Genomic DNA, 22,864 nt, shown 5'->3' on the forward strand with positions numbered 1-22,864 from the left:
GGATAATTGGTTTAGTGCCCTATGGTTTCTTTTCTGTTTTTTCCTAATTCAGTTTTCCTTTATGTAAGAAATAACAGGCATCTTCAGTGTTTTAAAGGGTATCAGTAATGTGAATTTCCCTCAATAAAAAAGAAAAAGAATCTCAGTGTTTTTTACCTCATACCCCAGTGTTACTGACGGTGTTCCTGCCCTTAAAATCATGAATCAATTCTTTCTTACATGGAGTTTATTATCCTTTCATATCTCACCATGTGTGTTTTACAGTATCAACAAGTAACTGAACTCAAATACACTCTGTTCAGATTTGATCCTGAATCCATAAAAACCTAACATCTTTCCCTCTCCATCAGAAGTGCTTCATGTTGCTGTATAATTTTGGACTGTTACTACAGTGGGTTTTTTTCTTTTCAAATATTTTTTTAATTGACATATAGTTGATTTACAGTGTTATGTTTATTTTTGCTGTACAGCAAAGTGACTCAGTTATACACATATATACATTCTTTTTTATATTCTTTTCCATTATGGTTTATCCCATGAGCTTGCATATAGTTCCCTGTGCTATACAGTAGGACCTTGTTGTTTATCCATTCTAAATGTAATAGTTTGCAACTACTAACGCCAAACTCCCAATCCATCCCTCCCCCTCCCCCTAATTAAACATTTTAAAGGATTTTTTACTTAATAAATTGCTATAAAGCAATATGATTTGTTGTCTGCATTTTGTCTTTAATCATACAGGACTTGCAGAGTGTAAATGATTATGTCTTTCAAAAAAGTCAGGTCACTTAGAATTTTTTTTGTTTATCAATTTGTAATACATAATTTAAAAAGTCAGATAGTTCCGTAAGTCTTATTAATAAAATAATGATATCTGCCCCACTCCCTAAGGTCAACAGCTAAAACCTCACAGCTGTTTCTTCTAATATTTAAAGTCTTTAATGTTTAGTGTCTTCCCTATTTCTAAGTAGCATGCTTATACTGCCTGTAACTTCCTTTCATGGAAGAAGAGTATTCAGCATCTCAAGCCAGCCCAGTCACATGCATGTACTTCTCCTCTCCAGTGTTGGCTTAATCAATATTCAGTGTTTACATTTTTATAAATATAAAAATATTGTTCACAAGTCACATTGGTTATCTATTACTGTGTAACAAATTACTCCAAAACTTAGTGGCTTGAAACAACTTTTATTATCTCATAGTTTCTCTGAGTCAAGAATCTGGGTATGGTTCAGTTGGGTCCAGTAGCTGAGGGTCTCTCACAAGGCCACAGTCAAGGTGTTGGCCAGGGCTGCAATCATCAAGGCCTGACTGGGGAAGGATCTGCTTACAAGCTCATTCACATGGTTACTGCTTGTCATGCAGTCCTCTTCATACTCACAGGATAGCATCTCACTTCGTCAGAAGGATTAAGCAAGAACCAGAGAGAGAAAGGAAGGGAAGGAAAGAGAAAAAGAGAATATTGCCGTATTCTAGTACTAGAAATGAGTCTCTAGATCCAGTGATCTCACAGTCAAGAGGAAGGGATTATAGAAGGGTATGAATGCCAGAGACAGGAATCATTGCTGCCTGTCTATCTTAGAAGGCTGCTACAACACAGATGAACCAGTTAATATGCTGTAATAACATTTCTTTTTTTATATAACTCTTTGCTTACTCTGGAATTAATAATTACTATGTATTTGTCACCTTTTGTGTATATACTTTTCATAATCCATAATCCAATTTCAGTGTTCCTGTGATTTTGGTTAAGAACATCAAGTAATCTTTGGGTTTCATTTCATTCCCCTGGAGACAGTCCTCCTGCTCTAGTTTGGGTTGTTTTCTAGGTCTGCTGAGAGCTGTTGCCCTAGGGCTTCCTTTTAGACCATCACAATGGAAATTTTCTTTGGCTTTCTCATTCTGATGAATTTCCTATATCTTAAATCTTATGTATTTTCCACTTTTCCTTCTTTACTTTCGCCTTTTGAAACTACACTTTTTCCCATAGCTTCCTGAGGATTGCATGGCCAAGTATAGAAGCCTAGGTTGGAAATCATTTTTCCTCAGAATGTTTAAGATATTATTCCATTGTCTCCTAGCCTCCAATATTGACAAGTCTGCTATTGTTCTTATATATATAGTCCTTTGTGTTTTTTTCTCTGAGTGCTCCTAAAATATCTCTTCTTAACCCAGTATTCTAAAATAACATCATGATGTGTGTGAATTCATCTTTTTTAATTCAATGTGCTGGACAATCTGTGAGCCCTTAAACTTGAGTTCTTCAGTTCTGGTAAATTTTTTTCTATTATTTCTTTGATAATTTTCTTCTCTCAAAATATCTCTTCTCTCTTCCTGGAACTCATTTTAGTTATATGATGGATCTTCTAGATTAATTCTCTAATTTTTTTTATATCTCTACTATTAATTTATTTGGCATTTAGTTCTACTTTATAGATTTCCTTGAGTTTTATTTTCCAACTTTCCTGCTTAAATTTCTGTCATACTTGGTTCATTTCCAAGAGTTATTTCATATTTTTTCATTGCTCCCTTTTTAGTAGTATCCTATTCTTGTTTCAGAGATGTAAAATCTAATCTTACCTAACACTATTGATTACAGTTGGGTATATTTTATATTTAGGGGAGGATAGGGTTTTTGTTTTGCTTATTTTTGTATTGTTGCCATTATTTTGTTTTAGTTCTTCTCTTTCCTATTTCTCTCTTTTGTAATTTTGTTCTCTGTCATAGTATATCTCAAATGTCTAGTGGTCTTTAGTTTTCCGTGCTGAAAGTTATGTGGAAGTACTTGCAGCAGGGCTTATAAACGGATAGACTTTACTGTAATGAGAAGGCAGTCTGCCTTTTCACTACAAGAACCCCCAAATGCCAGTCAGTCAGTCAGTGTGTGTGTGTGTGTGTGTGTGTGTGTGTGTGTGTGTGTGTGTGTCTCTCTTTTCTCTTGGATTGGTAAGTATTTCTACAGAGGAATCTTGCAGTCTTCTATCAATCAGCTTTCTAGGAACCATGTTGAGGAAGGAGACTGGAAGGTCTTACCATTTGTACAGACTTTTACTTAGTCCCTTTCTTTTCATATGTCTCCTCACTCTTAACTGTGACTAATGTCCCTGGTTCCAGATTCTCTGTGGTTCAGCCTCACCCAAGATTAACTTCCTCTTTTGGGATGGGGAAGATGCAGAAGCCTAACTGTTGGTATTAGAGAAGATCCACAAGTCTTAAAATTTTAAACGAGGCCTTTTTTTTTTTTTTTGCGGTACCACCCTATTCCCATCTTCAGAGACCATCAATACCTTCAATTCTCAAGCCTTTCCAGGTCCCCCATGCCAGTGGGCTTGCTGTTTATTGGTAGCCCTTCTACCCATTTCAGGCTTAGGCTTTAGCTTTCTCTGACCTGCTAAATCCCCTTGTGTATGTGCTTCCCACTTCTAAAATTTTATTGACACCTCTCATCATCTTTTGTTATCTCCTTTCCCATTTTATTTATCTTTGGGGTTTGAATTTTATTCCTTTGTTCTCATTTTAATAATGCTTTAAGAAACAGCAGAGATAAAGTATGTGTTCAGTCCATTGCATTTAAATAAAAGTCTCTAAGTATGTTTGAATTCCTTATCTGGAGTTACCTTCATAGCCTGTTTTACCAGTGACATAGAAATACTAGTTTTCTTCTTTTTTTACCCCTTCATTTTGTGCTACTGGTAACTTGAAATGATAGCCCTGATCCCTCAAGATGCTGATGCTGACCAGGCACTGAGAAATCCTAGGTGAGGGGCTTGAAAAAAGACATAGGTTTATATGATGGGAGCATTTTGCAAAATGCATCAGGAAACAAACTGACTAATACAAATTTATGCCTGTGCTGTCGGCGGTAAGTTGGTGTGACTGACAGAACTGTAACTGTGAATCGCCCTAATTTCAGTAACCCTGCCTGTAGTATTTGTAGTTTAGTTACTTAATGGTTTCAGGGAGAACTTCTTGAATATATTAATATAATAACTGAGGAACATCATTCTCAACAAAGCTGAGGTCAATGATAACCACATCTTCTTTTAAGGCTTAAAGGTAGACCTAGGAACGAACAATGAAGGAAGCCTTTAAGTAAATATAAGATTTTACAACTGTGCATTTTGCCATTTAATTGCATTGAATGACACAGTGATATCAGATAGCAAGAGGTTATAGACCCATGTCCCTACCACCATAATCCTGGGTTCTGGATATATCTAGGACCCACTGATCAGATCAGGCCATTCCAAGAAAGTGAATGATCAACCCAGGAATGGCCTGGGGGAACTCAGAGAGAGTCTGATTTAAAATGACTATTCTGGGTCTGAAGTGAACTGAAAAGTCCATGGTAGAATATCACCCTTTTTTGGAAACTAAGACTAGCTCTCATACCTCCCCAGTCACCTTGTGATTACATCAGGCCCCTCATTGCTCTTTAAACTGAATTAGTTTCTTCTAGCCTAGATTTTTGGGGCTGAATATGCATCGAGCCTAGGGAATAGAGTAATTCATTTTCTTCCCAGTTACAGAAGAGTTAACTTATAAGAAATGTCTTTATTTTGATGGGATGTTAGTTACCAGGGTATATATATTTGTTAAAGCTCATCAACCTTTTCACATAAAATGTATACATTTTACTGCATGTAAATTATACCCCAATCAGTTGATTTTAAAATATGGATATCTTGTGGAATTTACAAGACTTTCTCCTACTTAAATTATTTCAGGTAGTATACTGACTAAAAGCTATGCTTCTAATAAGTCGTTTGATGTGGATTTCTACATCTTTCTTAAGCTTTAATCCTCTGATCTATATAACTGAGATCTTAACAGTACCTACTTCAGAGAGTTGTAAGGATTAAATTTTTTTAATGCATATAAAATACTTAGCACAATACCTGGCACATAGTAGATCCTCAGTATATTGTAGCTGCAAATTATTGTTAATATAATAATTACTACTATTTACATTGTCATTTCCCCTTTGACTTCTCTTTTTATTATCTTTTCACAGAAAACCCATATAGACAGCTACCCTGTAACTGTCATGGAAGCATGCCTGGAAAGACAGCAATAGAACTTGGACCTCTATGGTATGTGCCTAAGCATAATATATTCAAAATTGATGAATGTATTGATTTGATTGTTGACTTTTGATTATGTGTGGTAAAAGACAAGCAAATTAAGGTTCAATTTTTTTTTTAAGTATAGGAAAATAATTATGATTCTTTTCCCCCTATGAATCTGAGGTGTTTTGTTTTCAGATTTTTCTATACCATTATTCTTCCAAGTTCGTGACAGGGCTAAGATGCAGTAGGATCAAAGAGAAGCCTAGCTGATCTGCAAATAATTTATTTCTGCATAGTAAGAATGAGGCTTTTTTCAGTTAATAACTATAGAACTAGGGTGTGATTGTAAAGTGATCACTATAACTTTTTATAGACCAGTCAACTAATATATTAATAAAAGGTCTTTGAGGAATTGGTTTTAAGTAAGAAGGGCATGTGAAAGTGAACGTCTGCTTTTGTGTTAGGTAAAGCTGTTTAGACAGGACGCAGCTGCAGATATTTAATGTATGTGTGCTTTTGCATCCTTAGTAACTAGTTATTGTGTTTTTAATGCCTTAAAGTTGAATTGCTTTTACTCAGAATCCTTCCCGTAAGCGTTTGTTACTAGAGATTCTTGTAGAAATTTGAGATTCCTGACAGCATTGTGACAAGCATCACTGCAAACTTCCACCTCATTACTTTACCAGGCCAAGGTTTGGCCATCTACTAAGCCTAAAAATTAACCTAACAGTAAACATATTTGTGCTAATACCCATTATTTTATCTTCATTTCATGTAAATACTTGTAGATTAAGAACGACCTGGCCAGCCTTATCTTCTAGTACTCTCTTACTTATATCACACATTGATCCTACTCACCGATCTTGGAACTAGGGAAATTAAGAACAACAGGTTGCTGGATCCAGAAAGATCTCCTAGCCCAACTCCTCCCTCATTTTACAGATGAGAGAATTATGGCACAGTGTATTTAAGTGCTGGCTAAAACTGACCCCCTAAAATTTAGTTAGTAGCACAGGCAGAGCCAGAACTCAGGTTTTCTGACCTCCAAAACTGAGATCTAAACCGTGACTTAAGATTTTCTCACTTAAAGCCATTGTTCATGTCTTTACACTCATCCAGTCTCTTACCCCTTCCCCACCTCCAGTTTAAATTATATATCCTCTTTGAAGTTTCTCCTTAAGTGCTTAAACCCAAAATAATCTTTAAATTGTCTTTTAGTAAATCTTATACTGATCACTCATTTGACACTTAAAATCACAAATCCTTTCATAATTTGCTAACCTTAATAATAATAGCTTCTCTTCCTTGAGGATATACTTTGTACTAGGGATCATAGGTGTACTATCTCATTTAATTCCCATAACAAGTCTGTGAGAGGTTTTATTTTCCATATTATGATGAGGAATATGAGACTCAAAAGCAGTAGTTATTCAAGATTTCATAGCTAGTGAGTGGTGGAGCGAGGACAGGAATTCAAGTTTATCTGACTTGGAACTGATATTCTGTCCATTATACCTGTGACTCTCAAATTAAATGGGAAGCATATCAGACTCAGCCCTGGGCCATTTTTTAACTACATCACCACCAGCATATGTAATTCTCATGTATCTCACCCTGTCCCACCATATATACACTGGAATTAAGGTTTACTATTACTGGAATATGCACTGTGAAAACCTCTGCCTTACACTATGTCCCTGTCTAGATTCTGTCTAGATTTATAAGCTTTCATAAGGTAAACACTGAATTTTATACTTTGGTATATCTTACACCTCTATGTACCACAGGACTTATACACCTTATGAGGGCTCAATAAATTCTTGTTGACGTAATGTGAATAAATTTCCTTGACTAATCCCACTAGCTTAGAGAACTGACATGATAAAAGGTGTGGGCAAATTATCTTACTTGTTGTTAAATTATGAAGACTTTTTTTTTAAAGAAAACATTTCTCAAACCCAATTCTATGTTCTTTTTTCAGGTCAAGTTCCCTTTTCAATACTGGATTCCTCAAAAGAATGCTATTTGAATCTCTTCACCATGGTTTAGATGACATTCAGACCCTAATAAAGACATTAATCTTTGAGTCAGAGTGTACTCCTCAAAGTCAGTTTTCAGTTCATGCACCTTCAAATCTCAACAAGCAAGGTGACTAATTTAACACTAATTTACTAGCTTACAAATTGGTTATCAGAAATACTCCACCTTTTAATCTTTATTTGATGGTATAATCAAAAGCAGTATAATTATAAGTTGTGTGCTTTAAGTAAATCCTCTCTAATGAGTCTAATCATAATCCAGTTAACTTTTTTTTTTAATTGCATAGTTTTCTTCAGGTTTATATTGGGGGCATGAAATAAATAATGATTTTGTTAAGACAGATGTATTTTTTAAATTTTAGTAGATTAAAAGAACTAAAAGTCTGTTGTGATTTTATTACCCTACATCCTCTTTCTAGAAAGAGAATTCTGAGATCACTCTGAGAATAGTGTGGCCAAAAATTTTGTAATATCCATTAAGACATGGAAGCTAGCTTTACACTTATCACTCAGTAAAGCTAAGTTTTTTCTCCTTTGTTTTATCTGGCTATTGATATAAGGGTGGGCTTGTTAGACATCCTAGCATTGTCATGAGTCATTAGAAGCAGCAGCTCTTATTAAAGGGTTAAAAAATGAATTCTTGTAGCCTGTTTTGGTCACAGAATCTCATATATATTCATAAAAGCAGTGTGCATAGAATTAAGTAAGCTTTTATTTAAACTTCGAATTGTTGCTTACTGTCATTCTGTAAAATATTTTATCATTTCCATTTGTTTTTATTTTAGAAGAATATGGTGTATTTATTAAAACTACAGATGATACCCCAACAGATAATTACATTGCACAAGGTATGTATGTATATGTGTGCGTATATATGTATGTATGTGTCTGTGCAAAAGGGCACATAGCAGAAGGGTAATTGGAAGGGAAGAGATTGCTTTGGTAGCATACTTCAAAATGCATTTTCATATTATACCAACAGCAAAATTATAATAAACCTTGTTTATCTGGCATTTGCACAGTTCAAGGTTTCTACTAATATGTACTTTGTTCACATCTCTAATATATGGTGATCCCCTTGCAAGAGCTATAAGATCTTAAAGAACCATGTGAACCAAAATAGGATCAAATTATATTTGATAAAGGTTATAGAGTTAAGATTAAATTTTATTCTAAGTCTTATAAACTTTCTCATCAACATATGATTTATAGGAATTCCACTGATTAACCAGAAGACCCTATACTCTGGCCGTAAGAATTTATTACATGGCCTTTCTTACAATTTGGGGTGTGTGCATACTTTAAAATTTACTTATATTAGACACTGCAAATTCATATCAAAAGGGTGTTAAGATTTATAATGTCAGTGCCTTAATGTCTAAAGTTTTTAAAAGACAATGTTAGATTCTAAATGTGTTTTGTATACAGGTAAAAAGAAAACACAGTGTTAAGACTGAAAGAACAGAGGACTATAATTACAAGCTATAATTTTGTATTAGTTGCTCAACATTTTAGTGTTGATCTTCAAAGACAAGAAAATTTCAACTCCTGCTAATAGCTTACGGTTTAGTAATTACTGCATACTCTTTCCAACAGTCATGTTCATTTGGCATCTTCAACTAATTTGCGAAGATTCAAATCACTTAAATGATTTATTCTCCTTAATTTCTCTGTTGGAGGGAAGAAAAAGGCATTATGGTATACGGTGAAGCACATTAGATTTAAGAGCATCATTCTACTTCTTTGTTTCGTTTGTTGTATAACCTCAGCCAGGTCCCCCACCTTCAAAAGAGTTGTCATAAAACCTTTTTAGAATAAGGTAAAACATAAGTTTTAAAAATATTTAAAATCTCTGAGCCTTTCTCATGTATAAATTAAGGGAATTAGACTAATCTCTTTGGGTTCTTTTATAGCTCTGAAATTATATGATTATTCTAAACTAGTATATATCAATAGACAGAATCTTCCATGATAGAAAATATCAGGCAAAAAAAATCCATGTACTGCTGATGGTAGTAATTATTAAGGTTTGGTATCGGATTTTTAGTCTCAGACTTTCCTAAATCTTCTTAGATTTAATGTGAGAGTATAATCAAGTTTTAATTATTTGATTTAATGGGGGAGTCATGAGGCAACAGTTCAACAATAATTTATATTTATCTTTGAATGCAGTTTATCATTTTCATGCATCAAATTTTGCTTCTGAATACTTTTGCTTAAGTGAATGTTAGTTTTCATAAAAATTTAAAATTTGGCCGTAATAACATCCTTGTAGAAATAATTAAGAGTTGAACATTCAGAAAAAATCTCATAGTAACTTGGATATCTCAATTGTCTTCCTTTTGTGATTTTCAGAAGGATACATTGCTAGAAACTTAACTTGCTAGCTGCCTTTCACTTAAAATGTAAAGGCTAAGTACTGTGGTAAGAAGTAGGCAATGAGATCATACATTGTACCTTTTTAAATTCCTGTATCCAAGCCCTTGAGACTGATTTTGTGTTGGTTTTGTTTTGTGTTCATTGAAGACCTACTGTATATCAAATTCAGTTGACCCTTGAAACAACCCCAGGGTTAATCCATGTATAACTTAGAGTCAGCCCTTCATCCACAGATTCAACCAACTGTGGACAATGTAGTACTGTGGTTTTTACTATTAAAAAATATCCATGTTGAAGTGGACCCACACAATTCAAACCTGCATTGTTCGAGGATCAACTGTATTGGCATTCAGTAGAGAATACAAGTATAGAAATAAAGGACATTATTCCCAGGAACTTAGAATATAATTTGGGAAGAAAGGATTTATACACATAAAATACCTAAATACGTGAAACAAGGAAAACAAAAAATGACAGAACTTAAACTCTGAGTAGTGTAGTATGGGATGACTGGCCCAGAATTCATAAATGGCTTTCTACAGAAGGTGGAAATAGACTTGAGGCTTAAAATTGAAGAAGGTAGAAAAGAAGTTCTGATTCAGCAAACAGTTAAATATTAATATTACATGGGTGAAGGATAAAGTATCAAGAATATATATCTTACTCTTACAATAAAAGCTATCTAGAATTAAGATTAGATAGATAGGTTGAAATGGTGTGTGTCAGAGGATTTAGACTCGAAGACAGTATGTAGTTATAAAAGTATTTGGCTTGTAATTTTTAAGAGAATGCTAACTTTCTGTGTTTATATATGTATGTTTCAGGAAAGAGAAGAAGTAACGAAACAACCACAAATTTAGCCAAGAGGCAAAAGACTGATGTCAATACTGAACATCCTCCCTTTTATTACAACATCCACAGACACAGCATTAAAGGAATGAATATGCCAAAGTAAGACAGTCAGTGAATGACAGTGTATATATTTTAATATTTTAATGACATTGTGATTTAAATAAAAGTACAAGAACCTCATTATTTTCTTCCTTTCCTTGTTCCAGGTTAAAAAAGTTTTTGTGCTGTCTTTCTCAAGCAGGCTTTCGAGTAAGCCGAACTCATTTTGACCCGATGGGTGTCCGTACAGATGCACCTCTAATGCAGTTTAAATCTATCCTTTTAAAGTACAGCACCCCCACCTACACTGGAGGACAGTCAGAGGGCCATGTCCAACCGGCGTCCGAAGATACAGTAGCCGACGGGGTTGAAATGTCAGTGAATGACAAAGCAGAAGCAAGTGGCTGCAGAAGATGGTAAATGTAAGAGAAGTTTGTTCCCAGATGTCTGTGTTGATGGCCTAATAGTTCTCTATATCAACTGTAGTGCTTTTTCTATTCTTTCAATTCAGTTGTGTAAAAATAAAAAAAACAGTGCTGTTTTCATTCAGAAAATTAGCAGTTTCTAACTTAGCTGGTTTGGGAGCTATGCTTTCCAAGTTTTTCTTATTTTAAAGAAAACTTAAAATTTTAATGAAAACATTTCATGTGAAGCCAAGTTTGTGACTGAGATCACCCTACTGTTTAATACTCAGAAAATTTTCACATGCAAAGTGTTTGGAATTTTATGTATGTTATGGAAGCCATCCTTTACTATACTTAATCACATCTCTACTTAAACTGATTCATGATGTTTATGTTTTTCTGTTTGTAGTGTATAAGATGAAGCCAGAGCCTTTTATTAAAATGACCCTAAATAGAATAGGAGGAACAATGTCCTTTCAGGTCACTAATATATTTTTTCACAAATACAAGCTAAAATATATTCCCAATTTCAAGAAATCATACCTCTCCCCACATTGATCTTTCATTACTAGCTTTTGAGAAATTAAATAGTTGCCTGAGATAGAAATACATTTTCTTGTAAGTTTAAGGTCTACATGACTAAACTTCAGAGTAAGATTTTGTTAAAGTAAATTGAGACCACTGTTCTTATATAGTGATTGTTCACAAGCACTAAATTCTGAAGAGGAGAGATTTTGTTATGAATTAAACAAACTGGGTGATCTCAAGTGCCTCAGTTAATGCACGTACAATATTCATTTGCTTGGTTGTCTACCTCTCAGGAGTAAAACTTGTCACCTTATGACTTTATGAAGTGAGGATTTTCTTGTTTTTTGGTGTGTGTATGTGCTAATTTTTTGTACAAGTAGCTCAGGCTAACATGACTATGAAAATTAGTTGGAAAAAAAATCTCATTTCCATTAATAAATATTGTTCTTGCTTCATTTGAATATAAGACTTTGGATGAAAAGATATACCAAAAATTTAGATTTTTGTCTCAAGGATTTAATACATATTTACCTTGTTAGAGGAAGTAACTTTTTACAAGCAGTAAGCTTGAGAATTGAGGGAGAGTAACAACTGAAAGGTTTAAATATACCATGTAAGCACTCCTATGACATATATAGAAATTCAGGGAGTCTAGGTTACATCAACATAGAATATTAACCTCGAGGAAATAAAAGAAAATCTCTTTATGTTATTACAGCATAGTCCTAGAAGGATGCTTTTTCTCGTCTCCAATTAATAGAATTTTAGTAAAATAAAGGAACAGGTGAAGTGCAAGTTAGTCTCTATAATGACCATTAAAAAAACCTTTATTATTCCTGCCAGTTAAAATTATAACTCACAAGAGCACAAAAAGAAATAAAAGTTAGTTATTACTTTTTTTGTATACTTAAGAAAAATTACTATAAATCCGTAAGACAAACCAGCACATGGACCATCTGATTATTTACAATATATGTGTATGGGGAGAGGAATCGAGGTGAAGGAGGAGGAGGATGTGGAACTCAACTCCCCCTACAAACACTTCAAAAATACATCTACATGTGGAACAATTCTCACTGAAAACTAACTGGAAACTGTCAGAAAGACTCCTGTACAACCAAGGCTGTAAGAAAGATTCACACAGAAACAGGTAAGAAGGGAAAACAAGCAATCAGGTCGGGACCTGTGACCCTGGGAGGGGACTTAGAGGAAAAGGGAGATTACATGGGCAAAGGCCCTCCCTGCAGGGTGAGTGGTTCAGGCCACATATTGGATGCCTCAGTCCTGGGGTCCAACAAAGGGAAGATGAGCCCCCTTGGCTGGTTGGAGGGCCAGTGAGACTAACAGGAGGGCTGTTGGAAGGCTGCAGTCCACTCATGAGCACATGGATACTCACCTGCTCTCAAAGCTGGGCGGAAAGGGAGATAGAAATTGAAACCTCGCGAGTGGCTGACTCCTTTCCTGTGAACGCTCTGGTATACCCCACAACCTGAGCTGAGCAGATATTCCAGCACTGCTTGCCTCGCATCACATCTTCACATTGGAGCGAGGGTTGCCACAACCAAGGAAAAAGCTCAGCTGGCCAGAAGATGCCAAGGCAGCTCAAACCCTAAGGGCTGTCTTAACAGGGAGGGGGCAGCCATTACTGGCAATTGCACAGGCAGTGCAGCAGAGGCACTCAGGATCTCTGACAGGCCAGACCGCCATAGCCAGCACCTCAACCCTTGACCCTCGCTGAATACCCACTTCTGCACCTCTTGCTCCAGCACTGCTCCCCTCTGGTGTGAGGGTGACAGTGCTGGGAGGGGCAAGAGCACACACTTAAAGGTAACCAAGCCAGCTTAGACCTGACCCTCAGGGCTTCTGCTCCAGCAACTTGGGACCTGAACCCACCCCTGATAGGCCACTGAGAAGATGGCAAGCCCTGCCTCACACCTGACTCCAGCCCTAGCCCCTCCATCTCCAGCCCCACCTCCCACCAAGGTGATAGCTGCCAGCACACGCTGAAGAAAGATGTGACCTGTGTTTATGTCAGATCCAGCTCTCCCACCAAAGAACATGCAGACTATATAGAGACACTCCCACATAAGGACCCCTTCAAGAATGCCATAGGTAACTGTCACACCTAATTTCATAGGGACAGAGAAAGATAAGCCAAATAAGAAGAGAGAGGAATCTGTCTCAATTGAAAGAGCAAGAGAAAATGGCTGGGGACTGGGGTTGGGGGGGGGGGGGGAACACAGACTAATGAAACAGAAATAAACAATTTACCAGATAAAGAATTCAAAGCATTAGTAATAAGAATGCTAACTGAATTAGCGAAAGGAATAGATGAATACAGTGAGAATTTTTAAAAGGAGCTAGAAGATATAAAAAAGAACCAGTCAGAATTGAAGAACACAATAACTGAAATGAAAACAAACTAAAAGGAATGAACAGCAGACTAGGTGACACAGAACACATAAGTGATCTGGGAAGATAGATTAATGAAAATTACCCAATGAGAAGAGCAAAAAGAAAAACTAAAAAAAAAAAAAAACAGTTTAAGGAATCTCTGGGGTAACATCATGTGTACCAACATTCACATTATAGGGGTCCCAGAAGGAGAAGAAAGATAGGGGTCAAAAATGTACTTAATGAAATTATGGCTGAAAACTTCCAAAGCCTGAAGGAAACAGATACCCAGATACAGGAAGCACAAAGGGTTCCAAACAAGATGAACCCAAAGAGACCCACAGCAAGATATATCAAAATTAAAAATGGCAAAAGTTAAAGGAATTCTAAAGGCAGCAAGAGAAAAACAGTCATACACCAGGGAACCCCCATAAAGCTATCAGCTGATTTTCCTTCAGAAACCGCAGGCCAGAAGGGAGTGGCATGATATATTTAAAGCGATGAAAGGGAAAAACCCGCAACCTAGGATACTCTACCCAGCAAGATTATCGTTTAGAATTGAAGACGAGATAAAGAATTTCTCACACAAGCAAAAGCTGAAAGAATTCATCAATACTAAGTCAACCCTAAAAGAAAATGTTAAAGGGTCTTCTCTAAGTGGAAAAGAAAAGGCTATAACAAGAAGGAATTATCTATAGGAAAGGAAAATCCCACTAGTAAAGGCGAATATGTAGTAAAAGCTGAGTATCAACCACTTAAATAAGCTAGTACAAAGATTAAAAAACAAAAAAATTATAAAATCAAGTATAACTTGATACTTGATACTGGGATACTTGATATCCCAGTAAAGGGATAAACATGAAGATGTAAAATATAAGAAATACAAAGTATAGGGGAAGGTAGTAAAAAAAAAAATAGATCTTTTTAGAATGTGTTTGAACCTAAAGGACTACCTATTTAAAACAAATAGATATGGGTCAACATATATGAACTCCATGGTAACCACAAATCAAAAACCTACAATAGATACACAAAAACAAGAGAGAAAGGAACACAAACATACCACTAAAGAAAATCATCAAACCACAAGGGAAGAAACTAAAGAAAGAACAGAACAGGGAAGAAAATAACAAAAATAACCAGAAAACAAGTAATAAAATGGCAATAAGTATATACCTATCAATAATTACTTTAATGTCAATGGACTAAATGCTCCAATCAAAAGACACAGGGTGGCTGATTGGATAAAAAGAATAAGACCTTCCTATATGCTGCCTACAAGAGACTCACTTCAGAGCTAAAGACACACAAAGACTGAAAGTGAGGGGATGGAAAAATATTTCATGCAAATGGAAACGACAAGAAAGCGGCGGTAGCAATACTCATATCAGACAAAACAATTTAAAACAAAGGCTATAACAAAAAACAAAGAAGGGCAATACATAATGATAAAGGGACCCATACAAAAAGAGAATATTACACTGGTTAACATACGCTCCCAAAACAGGAGCAGCTAAATATACAAAGCAAATACTAACAGACACAAAGGGAGAAACTGACAATAATACAATAATAGTAGGGGACTTTAACACCCCACTTACATCAATGGACAGATCATCCAGACAGAAAATCAATAAGGCAACAGTTGTCTTAAATGACAGAACAGACCAGTTGGACTTAATAGATATCTACAGTACATTCCATCCCAAAAGAGTAGAATATACATTCTTTTCATGTGCAATGGAACATTCTCCAGGATAGGTCACATGCTAGGCCACAAAACAAGTCTCAACAACTTTAAGAAGACAGAAAGTATTTCAAGCATTTTTTCCCAACCATAGGGAACTAGAAATCAATTGCAGGAAGAAAAATGGGAAAAACACAAACATATGGAGACTAAACAACATGCTACTGGGAGCAGGGGGGAGCTCAATGAAGAAATCAAAGAGGATATCAGAAAATCCCTTGCGACAAAATCTACGGGATACAGCAAAAGCAGTTCTAATATGAAGTTTATAGCAATACAGGCCTACCTCAGGAAACAAAAATCACAAAGAAACAGCCTAACCTCCCACCTAAAGGAGTTAGAAAAAGAAGAACAAAAAAAGTCCAAAGTCAGCAGGGAAGGAAGGAAATAAAGATCAGAAAGGAAATAAAATGGAGACCAAAAAAACCAAAAACAACAGAAAAGATCAGTGAAACCAAGAGCTGGTTCTTTGAAAAGACAAAAAAACTGATAAACCTTTAGCCAGGCTCATCAAGAAAAAGAGAGGACCCAAATAAACAAAATAAGAAATGAAACGAAAAATAACGGCTGATACCACGGAGATACAAAAAATCGTAAGAGAATACTATGAACAGCGATATGCCAACAAACTGGACAATCTAGAAGAAATGGACAAATTTCTAGAAACATACTACCTTCCAAGACTGAATCAGGAAGAAACAGACAATCTGAGCAGACAATCTAATCACTAGTAGTGAAATTGAATTTTCAATTTAAAAATACTCCCAGCAAACAGAAGTCCAGGACTGGACAGCTTCACAGGAGAATCTACCAAACATATAAAGAGGAGCTAACACCTATCCTTCACAAACTATTCCAAAAAATTGAACACTCCCAAGTTCATTCTACAAGCCCACCATGACCCTGAAACCCAAACCAGAAAAAGACACTGCCAAAAAAGGAAATTACAGGCCATAACTTTGATGAATACAGATGCAAAAATCCTCAATAAAATATTAGCAAACTGAATTCAATAATATATAAAAAGGATCATACACCATGATCAAGTGGGACTTATTCCAGGGATGCAAGAATGGTTCAATATTCACAAATCAATACGGTACACCACATTAGCAACAAGGATAAAAAATCACATGATCATCTCAATAAACACAGAAAAGCATTTGACAAAATTCAACATCCATTTATGACAAAAACTCTCATCAAAATTGGTATAAAGGTTATATCTCATATATATTGGTATATATCTAAATATAATAAAGGACATTATGGCAGCAAACATCATACTCTATGGTGAAAAGCTGAAAGCTTTTCCTCTAAAATCATGAACAAGACAAGCATGCCCACTCTTGCCACTTCTATTTAACATAGTATTTGAAGTTCTAGCCACAGCAATCAGACAAGAAAACGAAACAAAAGGCATACAAATTGGAAGGAAAGAAGTAAACTGTCACTATTTGCAGATGACATGATACTAAATATAGAAAAACCACAAAATCTGCACCAAAAAACTATCAGAATAAATGAATTCAGTAAAGTTGCAGGATATAAGATTAATATGCAGAAATGCTCCCTGACTTCAAGCTATACTACACAAAGCTACAGTAATCAAAACAACATGGTACTGGTACAAAAACAGACACAGATCAGTGGAACAGAATAGAGAGCCCAGAAATAAACCCATACAATCATGGTCAATTAATTTACAACAAAGGAGGCACAAATATATAGTGAAGAACAGACAGTCTATTCAATAAGTGGTACTTGGAAAACTGGACAGCTACATGTAAAAGAATGAAATTAAAACACTCCCTAACACCATACACAAAAATAAACTCAAAATGGATTAAAGACCTAAATGTAAGACCTGAAACCATAAAACTCTCCAAAGAAAGCATAAGCAGAACACTCTGACATAAATTGTAGCAATATTTTTTTGGATCTGTCTCCTAAGGCAAAAGAAATAAAAGCAAAAAATAAATAAATGGGACCTAGTTAAACTTAAAAGCTTTCTTTCATACAGCAAAGTAAACCACTGACAAAATGAAAAGAGAACCTACTGAATAGGAGAAAACATTTGCAAATGGTATGACCGATGAGGGGTTAATATCCAATAACACATAAACAGCTCATACAACAAAAAAACAAAAACCCAATTAAGAAATGGGCAGAAGACCCAAGTAAACATTTTTCTAAAGAAGATATACAGATGGCCAACAGGCACATGAAAAAAAAATGCTCAACATTACTAATCATCAGAGAAATGCAAACCAAAACCACAATGAGATACCACCTCACACTGGTCAGAATGGTTATCATCAAAGTCTACAAATAACAAATGTTGGCAAGGATGTGGAGAAAAGGGAACCCTAGTACACTGTTGGTGGGACTGTAAATTGGTGCAGCCACTATGGAAAATGGAATGGAGGTTCCTCAAACAACTGAAAACAAAACTACCTTATGATCCAGGAATTCCACTGCTGAGTATATATCTGAAGAAAACAAAAACACTAATTCAAAAAGATACATGCACCCCCAATGTTCATAACAGCATTATTTACAATAGCCAAGATATGGAAGAAACCTAAGTGCCCATCAGCAGATGAATGGATAAAGATGTGGGTACACACACACATACACACACACAATGGAATATTAGCCATAATAAAAAATGAAATTCTGCCATATGCAGCAATGTGGATGAACCAAGAGAGTATTATGCTAAGTCAAATTAAGTCAAAGACAAATACTCCATGTTATTACATATGTGGAAATCTAAAAAATAAAACAAATGAACGTTTATAACAAAACAGAAATAGACTCACAGATATAAAGAACAAACTAGTGATTACCAGTGGGGAAAGGGAAGGGGGAGAAGATAGGAGTGTGGCATTAAGATATACAATCTATTACGTATAAAGATCTAAATGTAAGACCAGACACTATAAAACTCTTAGAGGAAAACATAGGAAAAACATTCTTTGACATAAACCACAGCAAGATCTTTTTGACCCACCTCCTAGAGTAATGAAAATAAAAACAAAAATAAACAAATGGGACCTAACTAAACTTAAAAGCTTTTGCACAACAAAGGAAACCATAAACAAGATGAAAAGATAAACCTCAGAATGGGAGAAAATATTTGCAAACGAAGCAACGAACAAAGGATTAATCTCCAAACTATACAAAGAGCTCATGGAGCTCAATATCAAGAAAACAAACCCAATCAAAAAATGGGCAGAAGACCTAAATAGACATTTCACCAAAGAAGACATACAGATGGCCAAGAGGCACGTGAAAAGATGCTCAACATCACTAATTATTAGAGAAATGCAAATCAAAACTACAATGAGGTATCACCTCACACTGGTCAGAATGGCCATCATCAAAAAATCTACAAACAATAAATGCTGGAGAAAAGGGAACTTTTTTGCACTATTGGTGGGAATGTAAATTGATACAGCCACTGTGGAGAACAGTATGGAGGTTCCTTAAAAAACTAAAAATAGAACTACCATATGACCCAGCAATCCCACTACTGAGCATATACACTGAGAAAACCGTAATTCAAAAGGACACATGTACCCCACTGTTCACTGCAGCACTACTTACAATAGCCAGGACATGGAAACAACCTAGATGTCCAACGACAGAGGAATGGATAAAGAAGATGTGGTACATATATATCATGGACTATTACTCAACCATTAAAACGAACAAAATTGGGTCATTTGTAGAGATGTGGATGGACCTAGAGTCTGTCATAAGAGTGAAGTAAGCCAGAAAGAGATAAACAAATATCATATAGTAACAAATATATATGGAACCTAGAAAAATGGTACAGATGAACCTATTTGCAGGGCAGGAATAGAGACTTAGACATAGAGAACAGACATGTGGACATCTGAGGGGGGAAGGGGAGGGTGGGACAAATCGGGAGACAAGGGTTTTTTTTTTAATTAACTTATTTTACTTTTGGCTGCGTTGGGTCTTCGTTGCTGTGCATGGGCTTTCTCTAGTTGTGGCGAGCAGGTGCTACTCTTTGCTGTAGTGCGCAGGCTTCTCATTGTGGTGGCTTCTCTTGTTGTGGAGCACGGGCTCTAGGCACGTGGGCTTCAGTAGTTGCGGTGCACAGGCTCCAGGAGTTGCGGCACACAGGTTCCAGTACTTGCGGCACGCGGGCTCAGTAGTTGTGGCTCACTGGCTTAGATGCTCCACAGCACATGGGATCTTCCCAAACCAGGGCTCGAACCCGTGCCCCCTGCATTGGCAGGCGGATTCTTAACCACTGCACCACCAGGGAAGCCCAGGAGATTAGGTGTGACATAAATACACTACCATGTGTAAAACAAATAGCTAGTGGGAACCTGCTATATATAGCACAGGGAGCTCAGCTCGGTGCTCTGTGACGACCTAGATGGGTGGGATGGGGCAGAGGGGTGGATGAGAGGTCCAAGAGGGAGGGGATATAGGTATACATATAGCTGATTCACTTCATTGTAAAGCAATTATACTCCAATTTTTTTAAAAAAGGAAAAGAAAAGAAAAAAAAAAGAAATAAGCAACAAGGATATATTGTACAGCACAGGGAAATATAGGCATTTGGAATAACTTTATTTTTTTATTTTTATTTTTTCAATTTATTTATTTATTTTTGGCTGCGTTGGGTCTTCATTGCTGCACACGGGCTTTCTCTAGTTGCGGTAAGCAGAGGCTACTCTTTGTTGCAGTGCGCAGGCTTGTCATCGCGGTGGCTTGTTGCAGAGCACGGGCTCTAGGCACGCGGGCTTCAGAAGTTGCAGCACGTGGGCTCAGAAGTTGTGGCGCACGGGCTTAGCTGCTCCGCGGGTTGTGGGATCTTCCCGGACCAGGGATCGAACCTTTGCCCCCTGCACTGGCAGGCAGATTCTTAACCTCTGCGCCACCAGGGAAGCCCCATTTGGAATAACTTTAAATGGAGTATAATCTGTAAAAATATTGAATCACTTACATATCTATATGTATTAATATCACATATACAGGCAGATTTTCCAAAGAAAGTTTGGTAGGAAGTAGTTTGGAACTCTGTTAAGGTACTGTATCAACCTAAAGAGGAAATATTTTTTAAATTCCATCTAATTCTACATTAGCACCTTGTTACTGTAACAGTAGTAGCAATTTAGGACACTGTAAATGTTGATCACATTGTAAAGTAATATCAGTTGTATCCCTCCATTAAAATTTGGTAAACACAAGAAACCAGTTCCTACTCCACCATCAGGAAACCAGTGTGTTGACTCTGCTAGTTGCTATTGTTAATACTCTAACCATACACTCATGAAATGAATGGGAAGTAACCAAGAGATGGGTTTAGGGGCCACTGTAGCAGATATGGGTTAAAACTCCATTTTATCACCTAACTTTCATAAGCCTCCACTCTGAATAAATGCATGATGTTCTGGTTTCCACAAATTAGAACTAACTCAAGACCAGTTCAGTAATCCCAAAATGTCTAGGAATTTATTTCCTTATTGCATAATTGCTCTGGTAAACGGCCACAGGTTACTTTGGAGAAGGTTAAGAGGAACATACATATTATACTTGCGATGTTAAGGCTCTGGGAATAGGCATTAAATCGGGCCTGGGAATTGGGTAAGGGATGGTGACTACAATATTGGCTCAAGTCAGATCTATAGTTTTCAGTTATATAAATCAAACAGAACCACTTTTGTCCTCTGGATCACACAATCAATTAGCCAAACCCCAAGAAAACAGACTATACTGACCACCCTGTTAGTCCTACTGCCTATTATAGCAACTACACCACCTTTCTAGTCTAGCATTAAGGGAACTACTTGGTTTCTGACACACTGAAGTTTTGGCAATGGCCACTGCCTCAAGGAGTCTATTTCAATGTATGCATCTCCCACTGGCATTCATGGCCTACAGACATACTATAAAGCTTCTCAAGGGTGTAGTTCTCTGCTCAGCAGTATATTTCTCAATGCCTTGGTACACAGAGTGAATCAGGCCCTCAGGAGGGATATAGTGAGATTTGGTTGAGCAGATCATATTATAAATCCTCCCCAACATTCCCCCTTCTAAGTCTTTGATTTCCCTTCTCTACATTATATCAAGGAATTTCTAGCATCCTACTTCCAATTTAGATAAGCCATTGCTAAGTCAAAATCACAAGTAAACAGAACTATCCGCAGCTGTTCAAGCTGACAAACTGAGCCTTAACCTTGGGTATAAGTATACCCATATCGATAATTTGACCCAATTTAAAATTATATTCCTCCCTTCAGGAGCCAACATACTCAGAATCTATTTCCCTGGTATTCTCTGCATATCAGTATACATGATTAAAAAAAAAAAGAAACCATTCTTTCAGATCACACTTTGTTTTTGTATGTCCTGGAGACAATGGGGGATATTAAGGATAACAGAACATATAGGCTGCTTTTCCCCAGGTAACTAACCACTTGAAGTGAGGTTATTAAGCAGTCATACACCAAGGCAGCAAATATCTAAGGAGTTTCTTCCATTTTAAGTTAGGCTCAGTGGAGTTAAGGATTTAAGATACTCATTCATCCAAATCTTTCCGAAACTCTTATTCCAATTCTGAGAATGCCAATCTTTCCTGCCCAGTGTCTCTACTCTCACTGAAGAGACCCAGCAAGATAGCAAATTCAACCAATTTGCAGGATCAAACTGTCTTTTATAACAATCTCAGCCTTAAAATTACAAAGGAGGCTGGAAAAGTGGGCATCTCACAATGTTAGTCTCCATATGGAGACTGACTCCCACTCTTTAGGAAAGGGAAATCACAAGGCCCAGGAAGAGTTTACAAAAGCTGAACATCTAGAAAGAAAGACTGTCTACACTTGCTACGCTGCTTTACAATCATAGCCATGATCCCTTTCTCTGTTGCCTCTCTTTCCCCACTCTGCAAAGAAACTCCTCTTCTAGCCCGAGGATCCTTTTCTGGCTCTCGGGGGGGATGATAAGACTATTAACTTTAAAATGTGAGTAAATTGTAAATGTGAGTTATCCCAAAACTGTAAACTTCTTCAACCTATTTTATGCAATTGAAGTTGACTGTGAAGAGATAATTTTATTTTTTTTATTATTATTTTTTTAATGTGCTGGGGTAGATTACTATATAATGGTCCCCAGTGAATCACTTTTTTTTTTTTTAAGAGGTCTAGGGGGCTTGCCTCCATCCCAGCCCTTTTTTAAAAATTTATTTATTTTATTTTTGGCCTGCATCGGGTCTTAGTTGCAGTATGTGGGATCTTTGTTGCGGCATGCAGGATTTTTCATTGTGGCATGCAGGCTTCTCTCTAGTTGTGGTGTGCGGGCTCCAGAGCATACAGGCTCTTTGTTGCAGCACACGGGCTTCTCTTTAGTTGCAGCGCATGTGCTCTCTAG

General features: G+C 36.5%; 1 protein-coding gene across 2 annotated transcripts in view; it reads left to right on the forward strand.

Annotated features, from left to right (window-relative positions):
• TRMT1L (tRNA methyltransferase 1 like) overlaps positions 1-10,912 on the forward strand; it is a 35,446-nt gene extending 24,534 nt beyond the window's left edge. For both annotated transcript variants that reach the window (XM_061185623.1, XM_061185624.1), the window contains 5 exons: positions 5,015-5,093; positions 7,051-7,217; positions 7,894-7,956; positions 10,312-10,438; positions 10,546-10,912. In XM_061185623.1, coding sequence (XP_061041606.1) covers positions 5,015-5,093; positions 7,051-7,217; positions 7,894-7,956; positions 10,312-10,438; positions 10,546-10,798 — 689 coding nt within the window. In that variant the 3' untranslated portion in view covers positions 10,799-10,912. The remainder of the gene's footprint in view (positions 1-5,014; positions 5,094-7,050; positions 7,218-7,893; positions 7,957-10,311; positions 10,439-10,545) is intronic.
• The last annotated feature ends 11,952 nt before the right edge of the window (positions 10,913-22,864 follow it).

The sequence above is a fragment of the Eubalaena glacialis genome, chromosome 3, assembly GCF_028564815.1.
Source record: "Eubalaena glacialis isolate mEubGla1 chromosome 3, mEubGla1.1.hap2.+ XY, whole genome shotgun sequence".
NCBI lineage: Eukaryota > Metazoa > Chordata > Mammalia > Artiodactyla > Balaenidae > Eubalaena > Eubalaena glacialis.